The following is a 9,732-nucleotide window of genomic DNA, read 5'->3' on the forward strand; positions in this document are numbered from 1 at the left end:
GCTTACTTCCAGTTTGGTTGCCTGACTGGAAGTGAGCTCCGAAGGCCTTTCATACCTTTGTAGCCCACCTCCAGGTCAGGCTGACTTGACTGAGCTCTCAGAGTGGGCTCTGAAGGCTTTTATAGGCCTTATATGGGCAGGCCCCACCTGGAAGTGGGCTCTGAAGGCCCGACGTAACTGAGCTCCCAGAGCTCCAAAGGCCTATAAAGGCCTGATCTGGAAGCTAGCTTCAAAGGCCTTTAAATACCTTTGGAGCTGATTTAGTTGGGGCCATGAGCCAGTGGTGGGCTTCAACAGCATTTAAATGCCTTCAGGGTTCACTTCTGGGTGGGGCTGTTGCTGGAATTTAAATGCCTAAAGAGCTCACTTCCAGGCGGGGCTGTGGCCCTATGAACCTCCCAAAGCACAAACCAGTTTGTGCAATGAAGTTTGTGCAGGTTCATGGTTCGTGGTTTGAAACAACTCCGAACCTCAAACCTTTATGAACCTCACATTATTCCGGTTCGTGCCCAATGTTCCCTCTAGGCTGAGTTAGTGTGAGCTAGCTCACAGTTTTTTAGCCTCCATCTCACACATTTTTATTTTAGCTCAGGAAAGATGGCTCCAGAGCTAACTAATTTATGCAGTAGCCAAATCACCCGCTCACAACTTTAATGCCAGTAGCTCACAAAGTAGAATTTTTGCTCACAAGACTCCACAGCTTAGAGGGAGTATTGTTTGTGCCCACCCCTAGTGTAAAGATACAGTTAGATTCACCATCTGCTATACTACTCTAGTTCTGTCGTGTAAAGGTGACCTTTTATTTTGGCTGTTGCTCATAATGTTGGCTTGGGGAAGCAGAAGAGCTTTTCTCATTTTCTCATCCCATTTTATTTTAACATCTGAAGAGAGGACATAAAAGTCAAGCACCAAATCCAAACACGACTGGCTGTGTGTTGAACTGAATGGATTTCATACAGTGCCTACTTTATTTGCATCTTGTAGTATTTTAACTCTATATCTGTAAATAGTGGTCACTCAGACATCTCTCTTTCTCTCTCTTTTGTAATTCACAGGATGGAGGACTGCTCATGAATAATCCTACAGCTTTAGCAGTGCATGAGTGCAAATGTCTTTGGCCAAATATGCCTCTGCAGTGTGTAATATCCTTGGGAACTGGCCGATATGAAAGTGAAGGGAAGACCAATGTCACCTATACAAGTCTGAAAGCTAAGCTGAATAATGTCATCAGCAGTGCTACTGACACTGAAGGTTGGTTTCAAGTGATTGATGTTGTTTTGTAGCTCTTCATGGGACTTGGATAAAGGGTTTTTATTGAGAAGCAACATAACTGAAGCTGTATTTAGGTATGAAAACATAGGATTGAAGAAATATAAGAGGCTAGTGTATCAGTAACATCATCAAAGAACATTCTATTTCTGTAGAGGGCATATTTCATAACCTTAATTTGAATTGGAATTATTGTATTAATCCTGTCTCCTGCCCATCTACAGAAGGACTTCAGTTCATGTACAAAGGTAGCATTAAAAAAAGAGAATTAGTATCCATTGTTTGAAATCAGTTTGACGTTTGTGATGCATTTTAAGGCTTAACCTTTTTTTTCTGATTAATATATTGTTAGATATTTGGTGAACTGTGGCACTGATAAAGTTTGCCAAATATCTATTTAAATGAACTGCTTGAGACTGTACCTCAACTGTGGGATGAGAAAAGCTCTTCTGCTTCCCCAAGCTTGTGGCTATAATGCACATCTGAAAAGTGTGGCTGTAATTAGGGTTGCCAAGTCTGGGTTGGAAAATACCTGGAGACTTTGGGGGTGGAGCCAGGAGAGGGTGGGGTTTGGGGAGGGGAGGGGCCTCAGCACAGTACAATGCTATCTAGTCCACCCTCCAAAGCAGCCATTTTCTCCAGGGTAGCTGATCTCTTTCGGCTGGGGATCAGTTGTAAAAGCAGGAGATCCCCAGGCCCCACCTGGAGGCTGGCAACCCTAGCTGTAATGCTGATGAGGTTTTAGAGATACAGAGCTGTGGCATGAAGAAAGGCCACGGATCTCTTAATGCAGGAATTTTGGGATGAGTGAAATAATAAATCAAGGAAGGTTTTCAAGGGTTTGGAGTGGTACTAATGAATAAGCAGAATGTGAGAACATGTTACTTCTCTTTCTGTCAGCCTGCTCCCAATTGGATGACTTGTTTATCCATGTAGTAATAAACAGCCAATTCAGACTTGAGATACATTTTTAAAGTTTATAAAATCACTTTTTATTACTTCCTTTTAATATGTAGCTGACCTGCAGAATTAACACTAAAAGCCTTTGCCACCAGAAGTCTAGTCAATGCAGTTCAAATCATTGTGATAGAGACCAGGTTTATCACTAAATCTTAACAATGGGAATTTTTAAAAATTCAAGGAAATGAAATGCAGAAAGGTTAGATAATGTAGGTTTACTGCATCTTACCTTCTGTGACAGCAGCGATGTGACAATGTTTTAAAAGATTAAAAGGACAACATAAAGCTAAAGAGTACGATAGTGACCATTTTGTTTACTTTTTAATGCATAATTCCTCTTTAATGCATAATACTTTTAATGCATAATTCCTCTTTAATGAGCAAAATGAAAAATAAACCTTAGTATTTCATCCACCATCTCTGACTGCCTATCTGATATTTCTACTAGGATATCCAAGCACTATCTCAATATAGTAAAACAATGGCTTGGATCCAGTGAAGTACCAGCAGAAGCATAAATGGTTTTAAGCAGTTCTGCTTATGCAAGATCTGGTGCAACATCTAGCAGTTTCCTTGCTATGCATTAAAGTGTCCAGAAATTGGTTGCATGAGGCCTTGCAGAAGTAGAAACACAACTGGGGATACAAAAAGTTTAACTTGGTGCAAGCAGCTATTTCATTCATTTGTGTGTGTCTGCTTGTGCAAGAACTCTACTACAAACAGAAACTTTGCACTGAATCCAACCCAATAGCTAATGTTTTCTCCGAGTTTGCTTGATCACACTTCACATCAGCTTACAAGATTTACCACTGATTGTGTTGAACTAGCATATCTTTAGTCTTAGCTTTCTTTTCCTGTCCTCTGTTTTGTTCACCAGATTTCTTTCCCTGTCCTCTGTTTTGTTCACCAGATTTATTCATTCTGTTGCTGTTACTCTTAAACAGTATTGCAAAAAATTGCCTTTCCTTGCCATTCCCTGAGCGAAATATCTGACCCTCTCCCACACTGGTTTAACATTGTGTTCATTTCTGGCCTTCCTTTGTCTAATTGTCAAAGGAAATGTGAACACTTGGTCCTCTCATCTCTGTAATCAGCCACCAAAATCTTTTTGTGTACTGAAGTATTTCGACACCTCTCCATAAATCCCTATGCTGGTTTCTCACCCTTTTCTGTTTCCCCTTATCTCTTCCGTTGTATCCCTTTCCTTCCTATTTCTCTGCTCTCATATCCTTGTATCTGTGATTTGGTTTTCCAGTTCATATTGTCCTTAGCTGCCAAAGATTTAATGATTTAATGATCTCTTGAACAATTATGCCCATTCTGTTGCTGCCTGCAACACTCTTCTAGTACACTTCCATGATACCCCTTTATGCCTCTGCTTTCAAAATTCCATCCCAGGATCTACTACTTCTGTGAAGTCTTTGTCTTAATCCCTAAGTTTACATGACTACATTTGCTTACATCACACCTCTCCTTCCTAGCTGTCCAAATTTAAACTCTGATTCTCTGTATTTTTGGTGCGGGGGGGGGGGGCAACAGGCAACTATCCTGGCCCCACTGGTGGACCTCCTGATGGCACCTGGTATTTTTGGACTGGATGGGCCATTGGCTTGATCCAGCATTGGCTTCTCTTATTTTTTATGACATAAACAATGTCAAGTGCCAGGTACATTCTATAAAGTAGGGTTGCTGTGGTTGAGTCATTGGCTTACTTAATTAAAACAGCTTAACTAGAAGTGCCACATGCACACACACACAGTCACTACCATAACTTCCAGTTAGTTACAAAGATATACAGCTATCCAGTTTCTTAAGCCGTGATTCACCGCAAATTATTGTAGAAGTAAAGCGAAGACTCCAGGGTGAAAACAGTTCACAGGTTCAGTTGTGTGTGATTTACAAGGGTAGCTCTATATAATGTCAAAAGACCCATTGAAGCCCCCTCACTTTTCATGCAGTATTTAACATCACATATTTAAAGAATGCCATTGTTTTTGTACTTGTACAAAATATATTGATTAGAAGGCAATAGGTGATTATTTTGTTTCCAGGGCTTAAATAACCAGCTTGGTAATACGTCATCTTTTTTTCAGTGGTAAGTGGTCAAGGAGGAGACCTTATTAATCATGAATTCAGAAATGTCTTGTGGTTGGAATGGTGTGCTTGTGTGATACAGAACTCTTTATATGCATATTTTTTATGTATGGTTTTCTTCCCTAACTAGGACCCAAAATAGTTTGTCATATCACTTTCCTCTCTTCCACCTTGCCCTCACCACAGTCTTGTGAGGCAGGTTAAACTGAGAGAATATGATGGGCCCAAGGTCACTCCATGAACTTCTATATCAGAGCGTCAATTTGAACCCAGTTGGTCCAGAACCTAGTCTGACAGTCTAAGTACTATGCCATGCTGGTTCTCAGTATCTTATATAACATATGAAAAATACTGATTAACAGATTAATAGACCATAAAAGAAGGGATGGAACGTCTTTTCTTCCAAAACTGAGTTAACAGTTTTACTGTTTTTGTTTTTAAAACCAGAAGTCCACACAATGTTGGATGCTCTTTTACCTCCAAACACATACTTCAGATTTAACCCTCTGATGAATGAGGACATAGCTCTAGATGAAAGCCGCAAAGAAAAGCTTAATCAGTTACGGACAGATGGCATTCGATATTTAGAACGGAATGAAGAGAAACTGAAGAAAGCTGCCAAAATATTAACAGAGGAAAAAACAACTTTGCAGAAACTCAATGACTGGATCAGGTTGAAGACTGACATGTATGAAGGACTACCATTCTTTTCCAAATTATAAATATGTAAAGCATGAATAGTCATCAGTATAAAACATATTTCATGAGTCTGCATTGTATTAAAAGGGACTGAAATTATATTAGTTGTAATTCCTTATGATTAGCTGTTTATAAATTCACAGGAGGAGAAGCAGTTCAATTGGTGATGGCACAGTACAAACCTGTTGCCTTTGATCTGAAGATCCTACTGCATGAACAGAAAGCAATTTTGCTCAGTTGATGTGGGGGGGGGGGTTCCTCTGGTTCCCCCTCCCATTCAGCCCCCTGAAAATCTGCTCTTGAAAGCTCCCTGATTTTTCTAGATACAGTTGTCTTTGGGAAGGTGTTGTTGTGATAACATCACCTTGCCTGATCAGAAGTACATTCTACTCCCTCAGTGGGATTTTTGAATCCATGATCTTCTTTACAGTTTTTTGAAAAGATTTTACTGAGTCAGTGTTTTCAGAACTTCACAATGGTGCAGATTAAAATTATACACTGAACCATTTGGATTTTTATCTGCTGTTTGTTATGGTTTGTTTAAATTTGTGATGATGAAAGACTAATTTGTTATATTCAGAATATATATTCCAAAATCATGCTGTTGACAAAACCATAACATGTTTACCATTTGGAGTAGGAGTACAGGTCAAATTGTACAGCCTGCATGGCACTTAAACCAGAATAAGTAAAACCAGTTTAGCCCATGGAAACCAATGGAACAAAACTCTGAAATCTGGTGAGAAATCTGTGAATTTCTTAGTTTTAACTGGGTTGCAGATTGAATTGCAATTATTGTAAATTTTCAGAATGCATTGAGGTTATGGCACTGCCAATAGATGTCATCCCTTCTGTTTAATGGAGACGTATATTGCCTTCTGGCAAAATCTGTGCATGTAGAAAGGTGTATCATGTACATTGTGTCTATACACAAGTTTACTTTATGCAATACAATATTTAGCTGATTACCCTGAGGTCTAAAATGGGTAATATCAACCTGTATTTAGTTTTCATTGGTTCTGTTGCAAGGTAATTTCCTATTTGACTGTAACTCTGAAACATACCATAAATGTCAGTATGCCCTTGCAAGGAAGAAAATAAATTCTTTAAATGATTTGTTGTGTGTTAGTATGGTTTCTTCATTGATGCTCCTGAACAGATCTAGAATGTAGTTAAAATATTTGTGCCGTTTGTCCTTGATTGGTTAAAGATTAAAATATTTGTTAAAGCTTTACTATTTGTCATAGTTTAGCAGGGTGACTTCTGTATATGTACTTAACGGGACATGGTTTTCTTACCTGGTTAATTATACGACGTGTTGATGTACTAAATTGGTATTGTTTGGGGGCTTTCAAACTATGATTTTTTTATCAATCATGAAATCTTTACATGCAGGTCAATGAGAATACCTTTTCTAGGAGGCAGCTATAGATTAATCTCAGTAGTAGAATGGATATGTTGGAGCATGTGAAATTTTTAGTTTAATTGCTGACATCTCCAGCTCCAGTTCTTTGTTGACAGGTAAGGCCCAGAATGAGAGATCTCGATTGCTGTCAGTGAGCATTGACAATATGGGGTAAGGAGACAATTGGTTTAGCTTAGTGCAAGACAGATATATAATTGTTAACCAAAGTTAATATGCTTGAGAGGCCAAACAAGAGATTCGGTTGACAAATTACTGTGATTTAGCCAATCAATTTAAATAGCCCTTCATTTTCCTTTTACTGTTATTCTTCTCACCATGTTTGAGTCTCCTTTTTGAAATTCTCCTGCTTATTAAGCTGTGTTCTCTTTGGAGAAGTGGTGAAAAGAATAACCCATAGGAAGAGGAGTCCAGATCTTGAATCTGAAAGAATACATTTTAATGCTTTCTTCTGTAATTTAAACTAAAAGGAGTCTGACACCTTCTAGACTAATCTCTTTGCCCAAGAGTGATTCTGACGAACTGATGGCAGCAAACATAGGACTTAACTTTTGTTTTCATCATAAACATGCTCTATTTTGACTCAAGAGCAATCAAGTGATACATTCTTAATCATGGAATCTGTCTGTAAGATCTCTCTTCAATAATTTCCTGTTCAAAGGAAATAGTGTGTGTTCTCTAAATACCCATTTTCTTAAGGAATTCTAAAATGGCTTCCCTTATAACAACTACTAAACCTCTAATGGCATATCAATAAAATATACAATGTGATAAAATATGAACAAGAAGGCATTACAGAGACAACAAAATAAGACTGATCATACAAAACGTTTCTCTCTCTCTTTGACTGCTTCAGCCAAGAACTTGGCAACCAGAGCTGTAATGTCTGGGTTTGTGTCATTTAATAGACATTGTATTATTCTGTCATTGTTAATACAATGTTTAGGGTATACTGGTGAGGAGAGGAGTTTCTTACATGGGCCTATGTGTAATTGGCAGTCCAAGATGATATGAGAATTGAATCAATGGATTTCAAAGGACAGATACATTGCATAACACAGACTAGGGAGAAATCTCAGCCTCCAATTAACCTTGAAAATTTTCTGCCTTAAATAAAAACAAGATAACTTACAAAAATGGCTAGAAATTACTTTCCATGCTGCAAACAAGGCTTAAACATTTTATCTTTTCATGATGGTTGGAAATAGTTACAGATATGGATGGAGGAAAGAGACTATGTGATATGGATGATAATCAAAAGGCCATCCATCTTACAAACTAAAATGGAAGACTTTGTGGTATTTGATACCTCTACTGAATACAACCTACCGATATCAAACTATTTTACCCCTCTGTCTCTAATCTCTGATAACGCTCATTTAACCCAAGAAAATATAGGAGAAGAAATTGACATGACAAACTCCAATGCAAACAATGAGAAAAGTTTCACCAGGGAGACCAGAAAACATCTACAAGATAAAGTGCAAGAAGAACACACTTCAGACCTAAACATAAGGATGGCAGAAATGGTGGAATCAACATAAGAACATAAGAGACGCCAATGTTGGATCAGGCCAAAGGCCCATCCAGCCCAACACTCTGTATCACACAGTGGCCAGAAATACCAGTGCCATCAGGAAGTCCACCAGTGGGGCCAGGACATTAGAAGCCCTCCCACTGTTGACCCCCCCCCCCCAAGCACCAAGAAGACAGAGCATCACTTGCCCCTGAGTCCCTATCTATACCTTGTGGCTAATAGCCACTGATGGACCTCTGCTCCATATGCTTATCTAATTCCCTTTTGAAGCCGTCCATGCTTGTAGCTGCCAGCACTTCTGTAGCAGTGAATTCCATGTGTTAATATCTCTTTGGGTGAAGAAATACTTCCTTTTATCCATTCTAACCCGACCACTCAGCAATTTCATGGCGTGCCCACGAGTTCTTGTATTGTGAGAAAGGGAGAAAAGTACCTCTTTCTCTACCTGCTCTTTCCCATGTATAATCTTATAAACCTCAATCATGTCTCCCTTCAGTCGTCATTTCTCCAAGCTAAAGAGCCCTAAGCGCTTTAACCTTTCCTCATAGGGAAAGTGTTCCAACCCTTTTATCATTCGAGTTGCCCTTTTCTGCACTTTTTCCAATGCTATAATGTCCTTTTTGTGGTGTGGTGACCAGAACTGCACACAGTATTCCAAATGAGGTCACACCATTGATTTATATAGGGGCATTCTGATATTGGCTGATCTGTTTTCAATACCCTTCCTAATAATCCCCAGCATAGCATTGGCCGTCTTTATTGCAGTCACACACTGGCTCCTTCCCTGCACTTGACTCTAGGGTTGCCAAATTGTTTTTCGTCTGTGGCGGGGGGCTCCCAGACGGCGTCTTCTGCGTGCGCGCGCTTTGCGCACGCACGCCGCATGCACGTCACCTGGATGTGACGTGATGACGCCGGGCACGCTGGGGGCAGGGCCACAGCAATGTCAGACTGACTGGCCTGTAATTTTCCGGATCTCCTCTGGAACCCTTTTTAAAGATGGGAGTGACATTTGCTACCTTACAGTCCTCAGGACTGCAATATAAAAGGAACAGTATTTGGCAGCATGTGCAGCCTAAAATATGTATTTGACAAGCTCCTTATATAGTCATGAAATTGTTACATACCAAACTATCTCTCCTTATATATAATTATGTTTTAAAGTGGCAACATTCCATGCGCTCCCAAATCAGTTGGATCCCTGAGCTGTCACTCCAAAGGTATCCCAATCCATTGGCTGCGTTCCCAGAGTCCTGCCCACAGAAGCAGCGGCCAGCGTCTTGGCCTCAGTGTGCTGGGAGCCGAAGGACACAACGGACGCTCTGGCGGGCAGAGGCTGAAGAGGCTGACACGGACGATGGTGGTGCCATGGCGGTTGTCATCAGACGCAGCCGGGATCAGGTAGCCGAGCCCACAGAAGTGCTGCCCAGTGTCTCAGCATATTCAGAGACTTTAAAAAAAATTCGCGAAAGTAAACAAACAGAAAAAAGATGGCGGGGAAGAGGGACAGAGACAAAGAGAAACTTTTAAAAACGAAACTAGAGTCCCCAAAGCCGGAAATGACCAGTGAGACGGCTAAGGCGATGGCTGAGGTCATGCGCCCTCTACTGGAACAGCTAAACACCTTCAAAGAGCAGATGTCCGTGATAACAGCGAATATTAAAGCCCAACAAACGCAGCTGTCAGCTGTAACAACAAGCATCACTGCCCAACAAACGCAAATAACTGATTTAATCCAAGTAATGAAGCA

General features: G+C 40.2%; 1 protein-coding gene across 2 annotated transcripts in view; it reads left to right on the forward strand.

The window, feature by feature from the left end:
- Nucleotides 1–6,099, forward strand: part of PNPLA8 (patatin like phospholipase domain containing 8) — a 59,722-nt gene extending 53,623 nt beyond the window's left edge. For both annotated transcript variants that reach the window (XM_015415282.1, XM_015415281.1), the window contains exons 9-10: nucleotides 1,056–1,251; nucleotides 4,771–6,099. In XM_015415282.1, the coding sequence (XP_015270768.1) occupies nucleotides 1,056–1,251; nucleotides 4,771–5,045 (471 nt within the window). In that variant the 3' untranslated portion in view covers nucleotides 5,046–6,099. The remainder of the gene's footprint in view (nucleotides 1–1,055; nucleotides 1,252–4,770) is intronic.
- The last annotated feature ends 3,633 nt before the right edge of the window (nucleotides 6,100–9,732 follow it).

This window comes from Gekko japonicus, unplaced genomic scaffold (assembly GCF_001447785.1).
Source record: "Gekko japonicus isolate JY-2015 unplaced genomic scaffold, Gekko_japonicus_V1.1 scaffold453, whole genome shotgun sequence".
Classification (NCBI taxonomy): Eukaryota; Metazoa; Chordata; class Lepidosauria; order Squamata; family Gekkonidae; genus Gekko; species Gekko japonicus.